The sequence below is a fragment of the Pristis pectinata genome, chromosome 2, assembly GCF_009764475.1.
Source record: "Pristis pectinata isolate sPriPec2 chromosome 2, sPriPec2.1.pri, whole genome shotgun sequence".
NCBI lineage: Eukaryota > Metazoa > Chordata > Chondrichthyes > Rhinopristiformes > Pristidae > Pristis > Pristis pectinata.
In genome coordinates this window covers 1,776,878-1,799,969 of record NC_067406.1, presented here as the reverse complement: position 1 = coordinate 1,799,969, position 23,092 = coordinate 1,776,878, and the positions used below count along the sequence as shown (strand labels likewise).

General features: G+C 47.4%; 1 protein-coding gene and 10 non-coding genes across 11 annotated transcripts; 4 read left to right on the top strand and 7 right to left on the bottom strand.

The window, feature by feature from the left end:
• Positions 1 to 3,449: 3,449 nt before the first annotated feature.
• On the bottom strand, positions 3,450 to 4,346 carry LOC127579854 (apolipoprotein L6-like). Its single transcript, XM_052032845.1, has one exon. It carries the CDS (start codon positions 4,344 to 4,346, stop codon positions 3,450 to 3,452), a length of 897 nt encoding a protein of 298 aa, XP_051888805.1.
• An 11,073-nt stretch (positions 4,347 to 15,419) lies between these two features.
• On the bottom strand, positions 15,420 to 15,505 carry trnay-gua (transfer RNA tyrosine (anticodon GUA)). The gene is given in 2 exon segments: positions 15,420 to 15,455; positions 15,469 to 15,505. It is a non-coding gene; the product is annotated as a tRNA-Tyr (tRNA).
• A 126-nt stretch (positions 15,506 to 15,631) lies between these two features.
• On the top strand, positions 15,632 to 15,704 carry trnar-acg (transfer RNA arginine (anticodon ACG)). Its single transcript has one exon. It is a non-coding gene; the product is annotated as a tRNA-Arg (tRNA).
• Positions 15,705 to 16,961: 1,257 nt separating this feature from the next.
• On the bottom strand, positions 16,962 to 17,047 carry trnay-gua (transfer RNA tyrosine (anticodon GUA)). Its single transcript is given in 2 exon segments — positions 16,962 to 16,997; positions 17,011 to 17,047. It is a non-coding gene; the product is annotated as a tRNA-Tyr (tRNA).
• Positions 17,048 to 17,173: 126 nt separating this feature from the next.
• On the top strand, positions 17,174 to 17,252 carry trnar-acg (transfer RNA arginine (anticodon ACG)). The gene has a single exon. It is a non-coding gene; the product is annotated as a tRNA-Arg (tRNA).
• Positions 17,253 to 18,503: 1,251 nt separating this feature from the next.
• trnay-gua (transfer RNA tyrosine (anticodon GUA)) lies at positions 18,504 to 18,589 on the bottom strand. The gene is given in 2 exon segments: positions 18,504 to 18,539; positions 18,553 to 18,589. It is a non-coding gene; the product is annotated as a tRNA-Tyr (tRNA).
• A 126-nt stretch (positions 18,590 to 18,715) lies between these two features.
• trnar-acg (transfer RNA arginine (anticodon ACG)) lies at positions 18,716 to 18,788 on the top strand. Its single transcript has one exon. It is a non-coding gene; the product is annotated as a tRNA-Arg (tRNA).
• Positions 18,789 to 19,118: 330 nt separating this feature from the next.
• trnaa-agc (transfer RNA alanine (anticodon AGC)) lies at positions 19,119 to 19,191 on the bottom strand. The gene has a single exon. It is a non-coding gene; the product is annotated as a tRNA-Ala (tRNA).
• A 2,389-nt stretch (positions 19,192 to 21,580) lies between these two features.
• trnay-gua (transfer RNA tyrosine (anticodon GUA)) lies at positions 21,581 to 21,666 on the bottom strand. Its single transcript is given in 2 exon segments — positions 21,581 to 21,616; positions 21,630 to 21,666. It is a non-coding gene; the product is annotated as a tRNA-Tyr (tRNA).
• A 126-nt stretch (positions 21,667 to 21,792) lies between these two features.
• trnar-acg (transfer RNA arginine (anticodon ACG)) lies at positions 21,793 to 21,865 on the top strand. The gene has a single exon. It is a non-coding gene; the product is annotated as a tRNA-Arg (tRNA).
• A 329-nt stretch (positions 21,866 to 22,194) lies between these two features.
• On the bottom strand, positions 22,195 to 22,267 carry trnaa-agc (transfer RNA alanine (anticodon AGC)). Its single transcript has one exon. It is a non-coding gene; the product is annotated as a tRNA-Ala (tRNA).
• Between the last annotated feature and the right edge of the window lie 825 nt (positions 22,268 to 23,092).

Below are 23,092 nucleotides of genomic sequence, written 5' to 3'. Positions count from 1 at the left end.
ACATAGTGTCCTGAAAGTGACATCACAGGTAGTCACGGTGGTGAAGAAAGCTTTTGGCACACTGGCCTTCATCAGTCTACGCACTGAGCATAGAAGTTGGGATGTTATGTTGCAAATATACAAGACATTGGTGAGGCCGCACTTAGAGTATTGTGTGCAGTTTTGGTCACCCTGCTATGGGAAGATTCCATTAAGCTGGAAAGAGTGCAAAGAAGATTTACAAGGATGTTGCCAGGACTCAAGAGACTGGCTTATAGGGAAAGGTTGGGCAGGCTTGGACTTTATTCCTTGGAGCATAAGAGAGTGAGAGGTGATCTTATAGAGGCGCATAAAATCATAAGGATCATAGACAGGGCCTTTTTCCCAAGGTTAGGAATCAAGAACTAGAAGGCATAGGTTTAAGTGAAGATGGGAAAGACTCAATCAGAAACCCAAACAGTCCTTTCAGGTGAGACAGAGATTCACCTGCACCTCCCTTAATATCATCTACTGCATTCGGTGCTCCAAGAGTGGCCTCCTCTACATTGCTGAGACCAAACGCAGACTAGATGACCACTTTGCAGAACACCTGCGCTGTCCGTAACTGCGATCTGCATCTGCAACTGGAGGAACAGCATCGCATTTTTCATCTTGGAACCTTGCAGCATGAACTTCAATTCTCCCACTTTAAGTAATCCCCACACTCACCTCACCACCCCCCACCCCCAACCATGCCTCTTCTTTTCTTCCCTTTGCAAGCCTCTCTCTTTTCTAACCCCTTTTTTTCTCTCACTCATCCCCTGGTGGATCTGCACTCCCCTCCTCCCCCACACCTGCCTTATACTATCTCTTACCTGCATCTACCTATCAACATCTTGGGCACACCCTGCCTCCCCTCTTTTGTCCACCTATCACTGCTCTGCTTTTCCCTTCTTGATATTGGGCTTCCCCTTTTCCTATCTTCAGTCCTGAAGAAGGGTCCTGACCCAAAACGTTGACCGCCTGTTTTTCTCCACAGATGCTGCCTGGCCTGCTGAGCTCCTCCAATATCATAGTGTTTTTCATCTGGATTCCAGCATCTGCAGTCCTTTGTTTCCCCAAGATTCAATAGCAACCTGAGGGGCAACTTTTCACACAAAGGGTGGTACTTATATGGAATGAGCTGCCAGAGGAAGTGGTTGAGGCAGGTACAATAACATTTAAATGACATTTGGACAGATAAGTAATTAAGAATCGCTTAGAGGGATATGGGTCAAACACAGGCAAATGGGACGAGCTTAGGTGGGCGTCTTGCTTTGCTTGGACAAGTTGGGCCAAAGGGCCTGTTTTTGTGCTGTATGGCTCTCTGACTCTAAATGTTCTGTTTCAGGTATCCAGGCAGCTCTTAAGTTGCACGACAAGGGTGTGATCCACATGAACTAAAATAAAAGCAGAGAATGCCGGAAACACTCAGCATCTATGGAGAGAGAAATAGATTTGACATTTCAAGTTAATAACCTTGCATTAGAATCGTTCTGATGACAGATCATTGATGTGATGCATTAACCTTGTTTTTCACTTTACAGATGCCACCTGAGCTGCCAAGTCCTTCCAGCACATTTTGTATTTGTTGAGACTTCTCACGTCTGCAGTTTATTGTTTTTCCGTTTAATTAGTTTGGCGTCAGCAGCCAGGGTATTAATAATAACCACAACTAGTAGCCAAAAATATTATTTCAGCCGCTGCAGGTAAAGGGAAAGCACCGTGTCGAGCAGTGGATCCAGAGGAGAGATCAGAGCTGGTGTCCTGCTGTTTGTTGCTGGCTGATGGTCCAGAGGTGGGTGTGACGGGGCATCCGAGAGCCGGGCTCCGCCACGGAGAGCCCCGTCCGTCCGTCCGTCCGTCCCTTCGCTGCGGCTCTGTCACTGCGTCGGGTGCGACAACAATCTCCTTGGCCGCGATGTGATCGGTGAGACGGGCTTTGCCCGCACACACCCGCCCCTCCAACCCCACAGCCATCCCGTCACCGCCAACCTTCCCAGTAATTCCCCTGCGGCTGGCGACGGGCTCACCGGCCGCAGGGTGCGGGTGGCTGGAGAATCGGGGGGAATAAAACGTGTGAGTGCGGCTCCGGTAAATGTGCGTCTGAGGGGGCATCACGGACTCGGTGGGCCGAAGGGCCTGTTCCCCTGCTCTCTGACAAACAATTGATGAGTGGCGGGGGTATGAAGGAGGTCCCGCGTTATATAACATCCCCAGACCCGGATTACAAGGAAGGAAGCGGTCGGACAGCCGGCGGGTAAACACTCACCTCCCGCTGCCCGTCCCCGTCCCGCTGCCGTCGGTGGACACCACAACATGGCGGCGCCGCCTTCCCGCCCGGTCGCACCGCGCAGGCGCCGCCGCCTTCCCGCCCGGTCGCACCGCGCAGGCGGTAAGGGGAATGGGGGTGTGTAGTGGGTGGAATGTAGGTTGTGGTGGGGTTTGTCGGTGGGGTGGGGTCGGTCAGTGAGGTGGGGGTGTGTGGGGTAGTGGGTGGGGTGTAGGTTATTGAGGTGGGGGTGGGTGTGGGGTTGGGTTGCGTCGGGTGTAGGTCGGTCAGTGGGATGGGGTGTGGTGGGGTGTGTGGGTCAGGGGTTGGGTAGTGGGTAGGGTGTGGGGTTGGGTTGGGTGTAGGTCAGTCAGTGGGATGGGGGGTGGTGGGTTGTGTGGGTCGGGGTCGGGGTTGGGTAGTGGTTAGGGTGTGGGGTTGGGTTGGGTGTAGGTCAGTCAGTGGGATGGGGGGTGGTGGGGTGTGTGTGTGTGGGTCGGGGGTTGGGTAGTGGGTGGGGTAAAGGTCAGTGAAGTGGGGTGTGGGGGTGGGTTGGGTAGTGAGTGGAGATTCCAAATGGAGACATTACTTCAATGGGACCCATTGTAGATGATCTCATAGAAATGTACAAAATTCTCACAGGACTTGACTGGGTGGATGCAGAGAGGAGTTCAGGACCAGAGGGCACATGAGGGGTTAGCCATTCAGGACTGAAATGAGGGGACATTTCTTCACTCAGTGGGTGGTGAACATGTGGAATTCTCTACCCCAGAGGACCGTGGAGGTTCAGTTACTGAGTTCTTTCAAAACGATGTAGGGATATGGGAAACATGGGCTGCAGGAAAGTGGCACTGAGGTAGAAGATCAGCTATAATCTCAATGAAGGGTGGAGCTCGAAGGGCTGGATGCCAACTCCTGCTCCTATTTCTTGTGTTTGTATGTGGGACAGAAAGCTGTCGTACTGACCAGTCAAGATCTGAGGCAGCAGGATTTGGGTGACCTCGAGTTTAGTGAGTAGAGAGAAGGAGACCATCTGGGAGTGCATTGGGCTAGCCTAGTAACAGAAGCATGGATGGAGGTCTCAGCAACATGCAACGTGAGGCTGGGGTGGAGTTGGTGGATGCTGATCTGCTAGAATTAACACCGGAGATGGGTACAAGTACAATGCATTTCTGTTGACTCAATCCACCTTTAAAGTCACTTTCAGAAACTCAGCAATGTCTTCATAGGCCTTCAATTCATCTTCCATCTTCATGGCCACGTCCTGTATATTTTTAGCCACTGTAGTCTTGCTTCCTTTGCTCAGGTCTATGAAATTCTTTGTTATGGAGTAGGTATTTGATACCACTAAGATGACTGTAAGAATTGCTGAGAATACGTTGAGCACAGTAGCCGGTAGAGGAAAGGATCCTGAAATCAGGTCTTTAACATTGACCACTTGCTGGCTGGTGGGTTTTATATGCCCAGCTGTGCTCGGTGCTGCCCCCACAGGCCACCCTCTGTCAATGGCATCACTGTACTTTGCTGTATTGCAGGACTGGTTCAGGAAGTTGGAGATTTCTTCACTAGGCTCGTGGCTCATGATTTCTCCCCTTAGCTTCAAGCTCCAGGACTTAATGGCACCATCAACTTCAGATAAAACCATTGACATTTGTTGACACTGGTCATTATACTGTTGTATGATTTTATTGACCACCTTCTGCCTGTTGAATTGTGTAATGGTTTCAGAGGTGCCAGCTGTAAGAGTAGTAACAGCACCAGCAGTACTTATCCCACCTCCCACAGCACTGAGACCCAGCGAGGTACCTAGTGTGAAGGGACTGGCGTCCATCCCTGAAGTGGACAAAGCCCCTCCGAGCACAGCTGCCGAGGCCCCGCTGATACTTGCGATCACAGAGATTATGTGATATTCATCAATGCTGTCCGCAATCTCTCGCAATTCCTTTACGTTGCCGTCTATCTGATCTTTCCAGTCCGGGAATTGCCTTACAAACACCTGGCATTCCTTGGCATGCTTTCCCAGTTCAGTTTTCAGTTCTACCCTGTTAACAGTGTACACGTGTCCATCTAATCCCATTGGGCACACTACCACTGCGAAAATCTAAACTGTTCATTGCCAACAATGATACTGAGAAGGGAGCCTAGTCCAATAAATTAGCTGTCACCTTAAATGGAACTGAGCAATCAAGACACAGGAAGCATAGGGGGATGATAATTCTTTTCTTTTTTATGTGATGTGTTACGGACTCAGTGAAAGTCCCTTTAAGATAGAGAGTGTGTGTGTATGTGTGTGTGGGGCGTGCTTACGTCAATAGAAGATAAAGGACGTAATGACGTTGTTGAAGAAGTTAGAAGAAGAAAGAGAGAGAGAGAAGGGAGAGAGACACCAGCCTGCTTGTTTTCTCTATCGATGGATGAGAAACAATAACTGTGTTTGCCACTGAAATCCATGTATGGAAGTTGGAAGTAATCCGGTGGAGTTCACTTTGTTGCTGACCTGTAGAAGGAAACAGGTATTTGTGTGTGGACGACCACGGTTCGGATGCTTTTCGGGGTGAGGAAGTCACTACCGAGTAAACACTGAAGTGTCGTTTGGGTTCCATCGTGGAACATTTGGATTTCGTATGTACTCTCTCTATGTTTTTCTACATCTACATCTTATCTTCAGACAACGGTGGTTGTTGAAGAAGCCCTTGCTCATGTTTCACCTTATGGCTTGCGGAACTGAACTTTAAGAACCATTCAGGAACTGGGAGTTTTGGACTTTGTCACACACACACACGACGAGTTTAGTTTTGGGGTTAACGTTCGAGGTTTAACATTTTTGAATTCTAACATACTAACATTTTTACTTTTATTTTACGTATTATCATAAGTAGTGATTAATAAAATAGTTTTTAACACTGAATCATGCTCAGTGTGTTTCTTTTGTTGCTGGTTTGTGACAGATGTGAGTGGCAGGGCTGTAAGTTACTACCCATCCCCAATTGCCCTTGAGAAAGTGGGGTGGGCTGCCATCTTGAATCACTGTATCCTTCTGGGGAAGATGCTCCCACAGTGCTGTCAGAGAGTGAGTTCCAGGATTTAGACGCAGCAGTGATGGAAGAATGGTGCTGAGATGTCAGGACAGTGTGTGACGTGTGAGATGTCCCCATGCGTTCCTGTACTTGCTGCAGGTCTAGGTTTAGGTGGTGCTGTCAAAGGCAAAGAATGAGCCAGGGAACTACAAGCTGATGAGCTGACATCTGTGGTGGGAAAGTTACAGGAGGGGATACAAGAGACAGGATCTACCAGCATTTGGAAAGGCAAGGACTGAAGAGGGATAGTCAGTGTGGATTTGTGCATGGGAAATCATGAATTTGATTGAGTGTTTAGAAGAGGTGATCAAGAGGATTGATGAGGGCAGAATGGTAGATGTTGTCTATGTGGACTTTAGCAAGGCCTTTGACAAGGCCCCACATGTAGGCTGGTCTGGAAGGTTAGATCACATGGGATCCAGGGTGAACTAGTTAATTCGATACAAAATTGGCTTGATGGTAGGAGTCAGAGGGTGGGAGTGGAGGGTTGTGTCCACATCAGAGGCCTGTGACCAGTGGTGTGCCCCAGAGATTGGTGCTGGATCCACGATTGTTTGTCATACATATTAACAATTTGGATAAGAATGTAGTTAACATGGTTAGTAATTTTGCAGATGAAACCAAAATTGGTAGTCTCCTGGACAATGAAAAAGGTTGTCTAAGATTACAACAGAATCTAGATCAACTGTGAAAGTGGGCCAAACATTGACAGATGGAATTTAACTCGGACAAGTGCGAAGTATTGTATTTTGGTCAGTTAAACCAGGGCAGGACTTGTACAATAAATGGTGGAGCCCTGGAGAGTGTTGTAGAACAGAGAGACCTGGGAATACAAGTACATAGTTCCCTGAAAGTGGCGACACAGGTAGACAGGGTGGTGAAGAAGGCATTTGGCACTCTGGCCTTCATCGGTCAGGGTGTTGAGTTGGGACGTCATGTTACAACTGTACAAGACGTCAGTGAGACCACACTCGGAGTATTGTGCGCAGTTCTGTTTGCCAGCTATGGGATGTCATTAAGCTGGAAAGGCTGCAGAAAAGATTCACAAGGATATTACCGGGACTGGATGGCTTGAGTTAAGAGGAGAGACTGGACAGGCTGGGACTGTTCCCTGGAGCGTAGGAGACTAAGGGGTGACATAGAGGTTTATAAAATCAGTGGGGGGCATCGATAAGGTGGATGGTCACAGTCTTTTTGCCAGGGTAGGGGAGTCTAAAAGTAAAGGGCAGAGATATAAGGTGAGAGGGGAGAGATTTAAAGGGGACATGAGCGGCAAATTTCTCACTCACAATGGGTGATAGGTACATGGAACGAGCTGCCAGAGGAAGTGGTAGAGGTGGGTACAATTAGATTTGGACAGGTACATGGATAGAAAAGATTTAGAGGGATAATGGGCCAAACACAGGCAAATGGGACGAGCTCAGGTAGGCAGCTTTGTCAGCACGGATGAGTTGGACCCAAGGGCCTGTTTCCGTGCTGTGTGACTCTATGACTGGATGACAAAAGTTAATGAGGTGGATTCTTCAGGGTGAAGAGGAGCATGGGACGGAGAGTCCTTTCTTTTTCAATCTTTTTATTAGTTTTCAAATTAATACAGATTAATATATCAATGTTTATACATGTAATACAAAGAGATCAGGAGAACAACCATGACATGGATAATCAGAAAGAACAATAGAGTATAAAAAAATCTGTAGATCCAATGGTCTATCAGTGAATGAATATAATATAAAAGAAAAAGATTTTTTATAAAATATAAAAAAAGAAAAAAAACCAAAACAATAAGAAAAATTATAAACAATATATCAAACCAAACTAAGCTAAAGAAAAAAAATACAAAGAAAACCAAAAGAAAAACTGGACTAAGATTCCTCAATAGAACCAGAGCAATATTATGTCATCAACTCCATTCCTCTAAATTGAAAGGTTATTATAAGGGGATCTATATCATGTGAAAATATTGAATAAATGGACTCCAAATACCTTCAAATTTAAGTGAAGGATCAACAGTGCCACTCCTAATTTTTTCCAAGTTTGAACATGATATAGTTTGAGAGAACCATTGAACAGTAGTAGGGGGTATTGGATCCAAAATGGATCGCTTGGCCATTCATGTAACAAAGGCAATCATACGGTTAGCAGAGGCAGATAGATGACCAGATTCTATCCTTGGTAAACCAAAAATTGCAGTGATAGGATGAGGTTGTAAATCAATCTTCAATACATTTGAAATAATGTTAAAAATATCTTTCCAATATTTTTCCAAAAGAGGACAAGACCAAAACACATGTGTCAGAGAAGCCACATTCGATTTACATCTGTCACATATAGGATTTACATGTTGATAAAAACAAGCTAGTTTATCTTTTGACATATGGGTCCTGTGAACTACCTTAAACTGTATCAAAGAATGCCTGGCCCACATTGAAGATGTATTAACTAAATGAAGAATTTTCTTCCAAGTCTCTAGGTATAGATGTCTGGAGTTCACTTTCCCATTCATTCTTAATTTTGTCCAGTGGTTCTGAATGAACTTCCATAATTAAATCATAAATTATTGCTATCAAGCCCTTCTGACAAAGATTAAAACCAAAAATTTTTTCCGTAATTTCAGTTTTGTAAGGTGTGGGAAAAGAGGGTATAGTAGCTTTTAAAAAATTTCTAATTTTCAAATATCAAAAAAAGTGTGATCTCGGCAAATTGTATTTATTAGACAGTTGTTCAAAAGATGAAAAACAGTTATCAATGAATAAATCACGAAGACATACTGTTCCCTTCCTTTTCCGTATGGAAAAAGCTGAGTCAACTCTGGATGGATAAAAGAAAAAATTATATTGAATGGGACTTGATAGATTAAATTTATTCCATCCAAAAAATTTACGAAATTGAAACCATATTCGTATTGTATGTTTAACAATTGGGTTGATCATATGTTTACTTAATTTGGTAAGTGCAAAAGGGAGAGAAGCTCCTAAAATAGAAACTAATGAATATTCAAGTACTGATTGGGATTCGAGGTGTACCCATTTGGGGCATTGAATTACATCTGAATCTTGTGTCCAAACAATTAAATATCTAATATTGATTGCCCAATAATATAATCTAAAGTTAGGCAAGGCCATACCACCATCCTTTTTTAGTTTTTGGTACGGAGAGTCCTGGTGGATCAGAAGAGAGAATGGGAGACGGCCCCGGAGAGATAAAAGCAATGCGTGTCACCTCTCCTGATCTGTTTTGCACCTTTTCCGCCTCTTGGGTGTCACCTGCCTGTGCCTGACCCCATGTAAAACTAGTCTGACCTACTGCCACATTAATCTTCTTTGTTACTTCATCAAAAATCCCAGGTACCTGCAGCTGTGAGGCAGCAGCACTAACTGCTGCACCATTATTGTTATTGTTTTCACCTGTACTACGTCAATGCACTCTGTACTAACCCAATGTAACTGCACTTTGTAATGAATTGACCTGTACGATCAGTATGCTAGACAAGTTTTTCACTGGACCTCGGTGCAAGTGACAATAATAAACCGATACCATTATGCCACTGCAGGTCACTTTCTGAGGTACGTGCCTTTTGCTGAAAATAACCTTGGTTTTTTAAATTTTTGGCACATGGTCCAAGACTGGCAAATAGTGCACATCTCATGGCCCTGGAGAAGTGGAGAACTTCCCGGTCTCATTGGGAATATTGTAGGTTACAGTTCTTCAAGTATTCATCCAGGTACCTTCTAAATGAGCCGAGGGTTCTATCTCCAACACCCCTTCAAAGGTCAGGGCTCTCTCTACTCTTTCTACCAATTACAAACCATCGATCATCCAGCACCCTCAGGACGCTGCTGCTGGACCAGCAGATTTTCCAAACTATTGGATGTTATCCCAATACCTCCAACATACCCTTAATTCATTGTCTTTTAAGTTTACACTGCAGTTTAATAAATCTTCCAATGAGCCAGTTGAGTTTAAAGGGAGCATGGTAAGTGGGCCCCAGTCATCGAGTTATACAACACGGTAACAGGCCCTTCGGCCCAGAACCATGCCAACCAAGATACTTGTCTAAGCTGGTCCCATTTTCTCACGTTTGGAATCTAAACCTTTCCTGTGCACATACCTGTCTAAATATTGCTTAAGTGTTGTTATTGAGTGATGTGAGAAGAGGGGTCCTGGTACGTTTGAAGGGAGCATAGGAAATATCACCACATGAGTCAGATGCCAAACCCTCGGAGATTTTTGAACAATAGGATAGTGGGCTATCGGAGCTTGGTAAATTGGTTCATTCTCATCATGTACTGAGGTACAGTGAAAAAGTTTGTTTTGCATGCCATCCATACAGATCAGTTCATTGCATCAGTGCATTGAGGTAGTACAAGGTAAAACAACAACAGAATGCGCAATAAAGTGTCACGGTTCCAGAGAAAGTGCAGTGCAGGCAGACAATAAGGTGCAAGGTCATAACGAGGTAGATTGTGAGGTCAAGAGTCCATCTTATCGTACTAGGGAACCGTTCGATAGTCTTATAACAGCTGGGTAGAAGCTGTCCTTGAGCCCGGTGGTACTTGCTTTCAGGCTTTTGTATCTTCTGCCCGATGGAAGAACGGAGAAGAGAGAACATACAGAGTGGGTGGGGTCTTTGATTATGCCGGCTGCTTTCACGAGGCGGTGAGAAATGTAGACAGAGTCCATGGAGGGGAGGCTGGTGTCCGTGATGTGCTGAGCTGTGACAAAACTCTCTGCAGTTTCTTGCGGTCCCAGGCAGAGCAGTTGCTGTACCAAGCCGTGATGTATCCGGATGCATAGGATGCTTTCTATGGTGCATTGTTAAAAATTGGTGAGGGTCAAAGGGGACATGCCAAATTTCCTTAGCCTCCTGAGGAAGTAGAGGCACTGGTGCATTTTCTTGGCGGTGCCATCTGCATGGTTTTACTATACCTTGAGCCTGTGTTTGACCCTGGGAATACCTCACGCCAACTGATGGTGGGATCCCAGCATTCCTCAGAGTGAAATACAGGACTGCCAGGCAGAAGCACATGCCTTTCCTTCCATTATTGGAAACTAATTGAATCAATCCACTGCAACAGCAACAGATTCAACTGTCCTGGTGTCTGACTTGTGAGATGGATGTGAGTCCATGATGTAGAACAACTTGGTGTGAAAATCATCTTCATCCAAATGAACCACCTTCATCCGAATCCATGATGGCGCCAGAGTGTGGCAACTCTTTGTGAGCTGGCTTCGGCACATCCTTTCATTGCATTTATCACAATCATTTTACTCTCTTAAATCTCAATGCTGAGACTAAAAGAATCACTAACAACATTCTCTGTAACTACAACACTATATTCTGGATTGTTTAATTACCGATGGAATGATCTGTCTGGATGGCACACAAAAGCTTTTCACTGTATCTTGGTACATGTGACAATAGGAAATAAAGGAGAGAAAGTATTTAGCAGAGTTCACTCAAAATTCAGTTCACATTCAGCTTTTCAGTGAACATCTACCTACCACAGCTCTTGGGGAATGTGCTCTCCATCTGTGAAAGGAATCAGATCAAGATTAACACATTTCATTCATCAGACAACAACAGATCTCTGGGAGCCCCCTGTTAATACCACTGGAACTGTCTGACTCCCAGTGGGCAACCAACCCTTTCCACTGAGATCCTAACAGATTTACATTACAACACTGGAAAGATACTTCAGAGCCATTGTTCAAGAAATTCAGACCCAAAATTCTGTTCATATTAGGGATCCAGCCCAATAACTCAAATGAAAACTGAGGCCAGTTTTTTTGTTCTTGATTTTGTGAGGAAAATTGCTATGTCAGTTGCACAACATTAGCACTGCACTTCAAAGTAGTTATCATCTGGACAAGTAGATTAAGATTAAATTAGATTTCTTTATTAGTCACACGTACATCAAAACACACAGTGAAATGCAGATTTTGCGTAGAGTGTTCTGGGTGCAGCCCACAAGTGTCGCCACGCTTCTGATGCCGACATAGCAACCCCACTACTTCCTAACACGTACGTCTTTGGAATGTAGGAGGAAACTGGAGCACCCGGAGGAAACCCACGCAGACACGGGGAGAATGTACAAACTCCTTACAGACAGTGGCAGGAATTGAACCCGGGTCACTGGCGCTGCAATAGCGTTACGCTAAATGCTACACTACCATGCCTGCCTACATGGATTGGAGAGGTTTTGAGGGCCATGGGCCAAGCACGAGCAGATGGGACTCACTCGCTGGGCAACACAGTCGGCGTGGACGAGTTGGGCCGAAGGGCCTGTTTCCATGCTGTATGACTCCAGTTGTATGTTAAGCTTTTGAATCTTTGAGCTCTGCATACCTCTCCCCCACGACTGGAGTAGGTAACCATTTGTATACCCCTGTTTCAGCAGCTTCATTGTAGCTGCGACCTCACAGTGACCTGGTGCCATGTGAAAGGAGGCTGAGTGTTTCGATGGGAAGCAATTTGTCACAGCACGGAAACAGGCCCTTCGACCCAACTCATCCATGCTGACCCAAGGTGCCTACCTGAGCGAGTCCCATTTGGTCCATATCACTCTAAACCTTTCCTATCCATTTGCTGTCATTCTGCTTTGTCTCGTTCAGATTTTTCAGACTTTGGAGTGAGAATTGTTGCTGTAGATTACAACAGGACATTGACAGGATGCAGAGCTGGGCTGAGAAGTGGCAGGTGGAGTTCAACCCAGAAAGATGTGAAGTGATACATTTCATAAGATCAAATTTGAAGGCAGAATACAAGGTTAATGGCAGGACTCTATAGCGGTGTGGAAGAACAGAGGGATCTTGGGGTCCACGTCCATAGATCCCTCAAGGTTGCCACACAGGTCGATGAGGTTGTTAAGAAGAATTATGGTGTGTTGGCCTTCATTAGTTGGGGTATTGAGTTCAAGAGCCGCGAGGTCACGTTGCAGCTCTATAGAACTCTGGTTAGACCAGACTTGGAGTATTGTGTTCAGTTTTTCCCACCTCATTATGGGAAGGATGTGGAAGCTTTAGAGAAGGTGCAGAGGAGATTTACCAGGATGCTGCCTGGATTGGAGAGCATGTCTTGTGAGGATAGGTTGAGTGAGCTCGGGCTTTTCTCTTTGGAGAGGAGGAGGATGAGAGGTGACTTGATAGAGGTGTACAAGATGATAAGAGGCAGAGATCGAGTGGACAGTCAGAGACTTTCCCAGGGTGACAATGGCTAACACGAGGGGGCATAATTTTAAGGTGATTGGAGGAAGGTATAAGGGTGATGTCAAGGGTAAGTTATTTTACACAGAGTGGTGAGTGCGTGAAACGCACTGCCGGCAGAGGTTGTGGGGGTTGGTACATTAGGGACATTTAAGAGACTCTTAGATAGACACATGAATGACAGAGAAATGGGGGGGCTATGTGGGAGGGAAGAGTTAGATCGATATTAAAGCAGGATAAAATTTGGCACAACATTGTAGACCGAAGGGCCTGTACTGTGCTGTAATGTTCTATGTTCTACAAAACCACAGTTTCTGATTTTTTAGACAACTCAACTTTCTGGAAGACACCAGTAGGCATCTGATGGGTAAATGAACTTTTACTTTAGATAAGTGAATGACACGATGGTTAGGAAATCAAGAGATTAGACATTATGTGGAAAATAAGTTTGGAAGTGGAAAGAAGTAGCAAACAGATCTGGAACAGGAATACCTAACAAACAATAACTGGAGTTTCTTTCCAGAAGGATGGATTAGATCAGTTTATTGTCATGTACTCCAGGTTGTAATGAAATTGCTTGTTCGCATGAAGCTTACAGAGTAAACAGTAAACGTGGTAAATGCAACAATAAATACAGCAGTGAGTGCAAAACAACAGAATGAACAGTCCAGCACTGGAACAAGCCCTTCAGCCCAGACTGCTGTGCCGAACTAATTAAACTAGTAATTAAATACCTAACTAAACGACTCCCTTCTGCGTACACGATGTCCATATCTCTCCATTCTCTGCACATTCATGTGTTCATCTAAGGGCCTCTTAAACACCTCCCTCATATCTTCCTTCACCACCATCCTGGCAGCGCATTCCATGCACCCACCACTCTCTGTATAAAAGAACTTGCCCCCCTCATCTCCTTTGAAATTTCCCCCTCTCACCTTAAATATGTAGCCTCGTGCCAGACGTATCAACCCTGGGAAAAAGATACTGGCTGTCTATCTGTGCCTCTCATCATCTTAAAATCTTCTATCACATCTCCCCTCAGCCTTCGCTGCTCCAGAGAAAACAACCCAGGTTTGTCCAACCTCTGCTCACAGCACAGGGCCTCTAATCCAGAGAGCACCCTGGTGGACCTGGTCTGCACCCTCCCCAAAGCCTCCACATCCGATAATGGGGTGACCAGAATTGAATGCAGAGGTCCAGATACAGCCGAACTCAATGCCTCGACTAATGAAGACAACCATACCATACACCTTCTTTACCGCCCTATCAACTTGTGTCGCCACTTTGAGGGAGCTATGGACTTGGACTCCAAGATCCCTCTGTATATCAACACTGTTAAGGGTCCTGACATTAACTGAACTGTCTCTTTACATTTGATCTCCCAAAGTGCAACACTTCGCATTTGGCCATGCTGAACTCCATCGGCCATTTCTCCACCCATATCTGCAACTGATCTGTATCCCGCTGTATCCTTTACCAGTCTTCTACACTATCCACACCACCACCAATCTTCAGGTCATCTGCAAACTTACTAACCCACCCAGGTACATTTTCATCCAGGTCATTTATATACATCACAAACAGCAGAGGTCCCAGTACGGATCCCTGAGGAACACCACTATCACAGACCTCCAGCTAGAATAAGCCCAATCAGCTACTTTCCTCTGTCTTCTATGAGCAAGCCAGTTCTGAATCCAAACAGCCAAGTCACGGTGGATCCCATTTTCTGGAATGAGCTTCCCATGAGGGACCTTGTCAAACGCCTTACTAAAATCCATGTAGACAACATCCACAGCTCAACATTCATCAATCACCCTCATCACCTCCAAAAACTCAGTCAAGTAAGGCACGACTTGCCCTGCACAAAGTCATGCTGACTGTCCCTAATTAGGCCAAAGTTTTCCAAATGCTCATAAATCCTATCCCGAAGAATCATCTCCAATAGCTTCCCTACCATTGATGTGAGACTCACCAGTCTATAGTTACAGGATTATCCCCATCTCCCTTCTTGAACAACAGAACAACATAGGCTTCTCGCCAGTCCTCCGGGACCTTGCCTGTGGCTGAAGAGAACACAACGATCTTGGTCAAGGCCCCATTGATCTCACCTCTTGCCTCTCAATCTGGGGGGTACATCCCATCCGCTCTACCAGTTGAGCTATCGAAGGAAAGCCAGAAGAAAGAAAATCCCCGTAAACTCTTGGCACTCCAGATCATTGGCCATCCGTTTTTCAACACACAAATTCCGCGGCAGCAAATGCCCATTGCTTCTGCATCTCAATCGACTTCCACCTCTTAGCATTTGCACCAAATCTAGCTACAGTCAGGCAAAAAGAGGAGATAACTTCAAGCATGTAGAATTACACCGATCAGCGGTAGGGAACACTTAAGCAGACCAGCAGAAATTGGCTCAGAGTCCTGCCACAATGCCGCAAGACGTCTCAGGCTTCATGCATGGCCTGCAACTGCGAGCTGGGGCTTCAGATTCTAGCACTCCCTGCTGGTATTTACCTGCAAGCGCGGAAACTCGACTGCCTTGTCCAGGCTGCAAACTCGGACATCAAGAAAGTTATGCTTCTGCCTTTGTGCTCAGCTGTCACACTGTATACTTGCCGTTGAACTGACAATTCTGTCTTCTTCTTGCTTGCAGACCAATCAAAGATGAGTCAGGTGCGACTGCTTCAGCAGCATGCTTGAAGAAATAGCGCTCTGAATGCTACCTTGTGCTTGGATAGACTTGGTTATCCTGTGATTTCATGTGAGCGCATTACATCCGCTGACTTGCCTCAGCCCTGATCTGAGCAGCACTATCCCACCCGCTCGCACCCTGATACGGCAATTGGTGCTTCACCAATTAAAATAAGAGCCGCTCCTTCGAGCCGGAGTCGAACCAGTGACCTAAGGATGACTAAACTTCCACTACACTCCTCCGCTCTACCAGCTGAGCTACCGAAGGAAAGCCACAACTAAGATTCTCCACTTACACTCTTTGCTCTCCACATCTTCGACCTTCCGTCCATGCTATCTGTCCACCTCCAGCAGCACGCTGACACTTGCAGCTGCCGACTCCTGCAAAGGGCTCGGGCCAGTGGTGCAATGGAGAACGTGTCTGACTACGGATCAGAACATTGTAGGTTCGACTCCTACCTGGCTCGTTGTCATGCTTTGCTCAATCTTTTGCAAGCCTTGCCTGCTGCCTTCTTGCCGCCTGCTGCCCTGTCAAATGCTTTCTCCACACTTACGCTTTTTAATCGCAGACGGAATGCTCAGATCGACACTCACGCTTGATCTAAGTGGCAACTGGCTGGTCTGCATCCATCGTTTCTCCACTCAAACCACATAGCCCCAGCAGGTCTCAGCATCTGCAGAAACTGACAGGATTTGCTGTTCCTCCTCCCTCCAGCACCTTCAACATATCGAGCAACCCATTGAGCAAACTTAGACAAGGGGATGGTCCGACGTGCCTCTGATTCCAAAAGAAGAATGGAGAATGCGGGCATCGATCCCGCTACCTCTCGCATGCTAAGTGAGCGCTCTACCATTTGAGCTAATTCCCCACCACTTTTGCCTCTCCTACTCTTCTTCACTCTGCACCACAACCACCACTGCATGCCTGCAACCAAATGCATCAACATACACGCATTCCCCCAACAAAGCAGGCAATTATCCACAAAAATGAGCTCTCACACTTCCACCACAAATATTGCTGACACACTGCACAGCACACCATCTGCACCTTGTCCTCAGCAAATATGATCATTCACCTCTGCTTTTCAACACACAACTCCCGTGGCAGCTAATGCCCATTGCTTCTGCATCTCAATCGACTTCCACCTCTTAGCATTCGCACCAAATCTAGCTACAGTCATGATAAAGAGGAGATGACTTCAAGCTTGTCGAAGTACACCGATCAGCGGTAGGGAACACCTAAGCAGACCAGCAGAAATCGTCTCAGAGACCTGCCACAATGCCGCAAGACGTCTCAGGCTTCATGCTTGGCCTGCAACTGCGAGCTGGGGCTTCAGATTCTAGCACTCCCTGCTGGTATTTACCTGCAAGCCCGGGAACTCGACTGCCTTGTCCAGGCTGCAAACTCGGACATCAAGAAAGTTATGCTTCTGCCTTTGTGCTCAGCTGTCACACTGTATACTTGCCGTTGAGCTGACAATTCTGTCTTCTTCTTGCTTGCAGACCAATCAAAGATGAGACAGGTGCTACTGCTTCAGCAGCATGCTTGAAGAAATAGCCCTCTGGAATGCTACCTTGTGCTTGGATAGCCTTGGGTATCCAGTGATTTCATGTGAGTGCATTACTTCCGCTGACTTGCCTCAGCCCTGATCTGAGCAGCACTATCCCACCTGCTCGCACCCTGATACAGCAATTGGTGCTTCACCTATTAAAACAAGAGCCGCTCCTTCGAGCCGGAGTCGAACCAGCGACCCAAGGATGACTACACTTCCTCTACAGTCCTCCGCTCTACCAGCTGAGCTATCGAAGGAAAGCCAGAAGTAAGATACTCTGCTTACACTCTTTGCTCTCCACATCTTCGATCTTCCGTCCATGCTATCTGTCCACCTCCAGCAGCAGGCTGACACTTGCAGCTGCCGACTCCTGCAAAGGGCTCGGGCCAGTGGCGCAATGGAGAACGCGTCTGACTACGGATCAGAAGATTGTAGGTTCGACTCCTACCTGGCAGGTTGTCATGCTTTGCTCAATCTTTTGCAAGCCTTGCCTGCAGCCTTCTTGCCGCCTGCTGCCCGGTCAAATGCCTTCTCCACACTTACGCTACTTAATCGCACACGGTCTGCTCAGATTGACACTCACGCTTGATCTAAGTGGAACTCTCTGGTCTGCGTCCATCGTTTCTCCGCTCAAACCACGTAGACCCATCAGGTCTCAGCCTCTGCAAAAACTGACAGGATTTCCTCTCCCTCCTCCCTCCAGCACCTTAAGCATATCGAGCAACCCATCGAGCAAACTTTTGCCAAGCGGATGGCCCGACGTACCTCTGATTCCAAAAGAGGAATGGAGAATGCGGGCATCGATCCCGCTACCTCTCGCATGCTAAGCGAGCGCTCTACCATCTTAGCTAATTCCCCACCACTTTTGCCTCTCTTACTCTTCTTCACTCTGCACCACAACCACCACTGCATGCCTGCAACCAAATGCATCAACATGCACGCATTCCCGCAACAATGCAGGCAATTATCCACAAAAATCAGCTCTCACACCTCCACCACAACTATTGCTGACACACTGCACAGCACACCATCTCCACCTTATCCTCAGCAAATATGATCATTCAACTCCGCTTTTCAACACACAACTCCCGCGGAGGCTAATGCCCATTGCTTCTGCATCTCAATCGTCTTCCAGCTCTCAGCATTCGCTCCAAATCTAGCTACAGTCATGCAAAAAGAGATGACTTCAAGCTTGTGAAAAGTACAACGATCAGCGGTAGGGAGCACCAAAGCGGACCAGCGGAAATCGGCTCAGAGACCTGCCGCAATGCGGCACGACTTCTCAGGCTTCATGCATGGCCTGCAACTGCGATCTGCGGCTTCAGATTCTAGCACTCCCTGCTGGTATTTACCTTCAACTGCGGAAACTTGACTTCCTTGTCCAGGCTGCAAGCTCCGACATTCAAGAAAGTTATGCTTCTGCCATTGTGCTCAGCTGTCACACTGTATACTTGCCGTTGAGCTGACAATTCTGTCTTCTTCTTGCTTGCAGACCAATCAAAGATGAGTCAGGTGCGACTGCTTCAGCAGCATGCTTGAAGAAATAGCGCTCTGGAATGTTACCTTGTGCTTGGATAGCCTTGGGTATCCTGTGATTTCATGTGAGTGCATTCCTTCCGCTGACTTGCCTCAGCCCTGATGAGAGCAGCACTATCCCACTTGCTCGCACTGTGATACGGCAATTGGTGCTTCAACAATTAAAACAAGAGCCGCTCCTTCGAGCCGGGGTCGAACAAGCGACCTAAGGATGACTACACTTCCACTACAGTCCTCCGCTCTACCAGCTGAGCTACCGAAGGAAAGCCACAACTAAGATTCTCCGCTTACACTCTTTGCTCTCCACATCTTCGATCTTCCGTCCATGCTATCTGTCCACCTCCAGCAGCACGCTGACACTTGCAGCTGCCGACTCCTGCAAAGGGCTCGGGCCAGTGGCGCAATGGAGATCGCGTCTGACTACGGATCAGAAGATTGTAGGTTCGACTCCTTCCTGGCTCGTTGTCATGCTTTGCTCAATCATTTTGCAAGCCTTGCCTGCTGCCTTCTTGCTGCCTGCTGCCCGGACAAATGTCTTCTCCACACTTATGCTTCTTAATCGCAGACGGACTGCTCAGATCGACACTCACGCTTGATCTAAGTGGAACTGCCTGGTCTGCGTCCATCGTTTCTCCGCTCTAACCACGTAGACCCAGCAGGTCTCAGCCTCTGCAGAAACTGACAGGATTTGCTCTCCCTCCTCCCTCCAGCACCTTCAACATATCGAGCAACACATCGAGCAATCTTTTGCCAAACGGATGCCCCCATGTGCCTCTGAATCCAAAAGAGGAATGGAGAATGCGGGCATCGATCCCGCTACCTCTCGCATGCTAAGCGAGCGCTCTACCATTTGAGCTAATTCCCCACCACTTTTGCCTCTCTTACTCATCTTCACTCTACACGACAACCACCACTGCATGCCTGCAACCAAATGCATCAACATACTCGCATTCCCGCAACAAAGCAGGCAATCATCCACAATCATGAACTCTCACACCTCCACCACAACTATTGCTGACACACTGCACAGCACACCATCTCCACCTTATCCTCAGCAAATATGATCATTCACCTCCGCTTTTCAATACACAACTCCCGCTGAGGCTAATGCCCATTGCTTCTCCATCTCAATCGTCTTCCAGCTCTTAGCATTCACTCCAAATCTAGCTACAGTCATGCAAAAAGAGATGACTTCAAGCTTGTGAAAAGTACAACGATCAGCGGTAGGGAGCACCAAAGCGGACCAGCGGAAATCGGCTCAGAGACCTTCCACAATGCCACAAGACATCTCAGTCTTCAAGCTTGGCCTGCAACTGCGAGCTTGGGCTTCAGATTCCAGCACTCCCTGCTGGTATTTACCTGCAAGCGAGGAAACTCGACTGTCTTGGCCAGGCTGCAAACTCAGACATCAAGAAAGTTATGCCTCAGCCATTGTGCTCAGCTGTCACACTGTATACTTGCCGTTGAGCTGAAAATTCCGTCTTCTAATTGCTTGCAGACCATTCAATGCTGAGACAGGTGCTACTGCTTCAGCAGCATACTTGAAGAAATAGCTCTCTGGAATTCTACCGTGTGCTTCGATAGCCTTGGGTATCCTGTGAGTGCATGTGAGTGCATTCCTTCCGTGACTTCCCTCAGCCCTGATCTGAGCAGCACTATACCACCCGCTCGCACACTGATACGGCAATTGCTGCTTCACCGAGTAAAACCAGAGGCGCTCCTTCGAGCCGGTGTCGATCCAGCGACCTAAGGATGACTACACTTCCTCTACAGTCCTCCGCTCTACCAGCTGAGCCATAGAAGGAAAGCCAGAAGCAAGCAACTCCCCGTACACTCTTTGCTCTCCAGATCATTGGCCATCCGTCCATGCCATCTGTCCACCTCCAGCAGCACGCAGACACTTGCAGCTGCTGACTCCTGCAAAGGGCTCGGGTCAGTGGAGATCGCGTCTGACTACGGATCAGAAGATTGTAGGTTCGACTCCTACCTGGCTCGTTGTCATGCTTTGCTCAAACTTTAGCAAGCCTTCCCTGCTGCGTTCTTGCTCCCTGTTGCCCGGTCAAATGCCTTCTCCACACTTATGCTTCTTAATCGCAGACGGACTTCTCAGATCGACACTCACGGATGATCTCAGTGGCAACTGGCTGCTCTGCGTCCATCATTTCTCAGCTCAAACCACAGAGACCCAGCAGGTCTCAGCCTCTGCAGAAACTGACAGGATTTGCTATCACTCCTCCCTCCAGCACCTTCATCATATCGAGCAACACATAGAGCAAACTTTTGCCAAGCGGATGGCCCGACGTGCCTCTGGTTCCAAAAGAGGAATGGAGAACGCGGGCATCGATCCCGCTACCTCTCGCATGCTAAGCGAGCGCTCTACCATCTGAGCTAATTTCCCACCACTTTTGCCTCTCTTACTCTTCTTCACTCTGCACCACAACCACCACTGCATGCCTGCAACCAAAAGCATCAACATGCACGCATTCCCCCAACAAACCAGGCAATTATCCACAAAAATGAGCTCTCACACCTCCACCACAACTATTGCTGACACACTGCACAGCACACCATCTCCACCTTGTTTTCAGCAAATATGATCATTCAACTCCGCTCTTCAATACACAACTCCCGCGGCAGCTAATGCCCATTGCTTCTGTATCTCAATCGACTTCCACCTCTTAGCATTCGCACCAAATCTAGCTACAGTCATGCAAAAAGAGGAGATGTCTTCAAGTTTGTAGAAGTAGACAGTTAGCGGGAGGGAACACCTGAGCAGAGCAGCAGAAATCGTCTCAGAGACCTGCCGCAATGCCGCAAGACGTCTCAGGCTTGAAGCTTGGCCTGCAACTGTGAGCTGGGGCTTCAGATTCTAGCACTCCCTGCTGGTATTTACCTGCAAGCGCTGAAACTCGACTGCCGTGTCCAGGCTGCAAGCTCCGACATTCAAGAAAGTTATGCTTCTGCCTTTGTGCTCAGCTGTCACACTGTATACTTGCCGTTGAGCTGACAATTCTGTCTTCTTCTTGCTTGCAGACCAATCAAAGATGAGACAGGTGCTACTGCTTCAGCAGCATGCTTGAAGAAATAGCGCTCTGGAATGCTACCTTGTGCTTGGATAGCCTTGGGTATCCTGTGATTTCATGTGAGTGCATTCCTTCCACTGACTTGCCTCAGCCCTGATGAGAGCAGCACTATCCCACTTGCTCGCACTGTGATACGGCAATTGGTGCTTCACCGATTAAAACAAGAGCCGCTCCTTCGAGCCGGAGTCGAACCAGCGACCTAAGGATGACTACACTTCCTCTACAGTCCTCCGCTCTACCAGCTGAGCTATCGAAGGAAAGCCAGAAGTAAGATTCTCCGCGTACACTCTTTGCTCTCCAGATCGTTGGCCATCCGTCCATGCTATCTGTCCACCTCCAGCAGCACGCTGACACTTGCAGCTGCAGACTCCTGCAAAGGGCTCGGGCCAGTGGCGCAATGGAGAACGCGTCTGACTACGGATCAGAAGATTGTAGGTTCGACTCCTACCTGGTTCGTTGTCTTGCTTTGCTCAATCTTTTGCAAGCGTTGCCTGCAGCCTTCTTGCAGCCTGCTGCCCGGTCAAATGCCTTCTCCACACTTACGCTTCTTAATCGCAGACAGACTGCTCAGATCGACACTCATGCTTGATCTAAGTGGAACTGCCTGGTCTGCGTCCATCGTTTCTCCGCTCTAACCACGTAGACCCAGCAGGTCTCAGCCTCTGCAGAAACTGACAGGATTTGCTCTCCCTCCTCCCTCCAGCACCTTCAACATATCGAGCAACACATCGAGCAATCTTTTGCCAAGCGGATGCCCCGATGTGCCTCTGATTCCAAAAGAGGAATGGAGAATGCGGGCATCGATCCCGCTACCTCTCGCATGCTAAGCGAGCGCTCTACCATTTGAGCTAATTCCCCACCACTTTTGCCTCTCTTACTCTTCTTCACTCTGCACCACAACCACCACTGCATGCCTGCAACCAAATGCATCAACATACACGCATTCCCGCAACAAAGCAGGCAATTATCCACAAAAATGAACTCTCACACATCCACCACAAATATTGCTGACACACTGCACAGCACACCATCTCCACCTTATCCTCAGCAAATATGATCATTCAACTCTGCTTTTCAACACACAACTCCCGCGGCAGCTAATGCCCATTGCTTCTGTATCTCTTTCGACTTCCACCTCTTAGCATTCGCACCAAATCTAGCTACAGTCATGCAAAAAGAGGAGATGTCTTCAAGCTTGTAGAAGTACACAGATCAGCGGGAGCGAACACCTGAGCAGAGCAGCAGAAATCGGCTCAGAGACCTGCCACTATGCCGCAAGACGTCTCAGGCTTCAAGTTTGGCCAGCAACTGTGAGCTGGGGCTTCAGATTCTAGCCCTCCCTGCTGGTATTTACCTGCCAGCGCTGAAACTCGACTGCCGTGTCCTGGCTGCAAACTCAGACATCAAGAAAGTTATACTTCTGCCATTGTGCTCAGCTGTCACACTGTTTTCTTGCCGTTGAGCTGACAATTCTGTCTTCTTCTTGCTTGCAGACCAATCAAAGATGAGACAGGTGCTACTGCTTCAGCAGCATGCTTGAAGAAATAGCTCTCTGGAATGCTACCTTGTGCTTGGATAGCCTTGGGTATCCTGTGATTTCATGTGAGTGCATTCCTTCCGCTGACTTGCCTCAGCCCTGATCTGAGCAGCACTATCCCACCCGCTCGCACTGTGATACGGCAA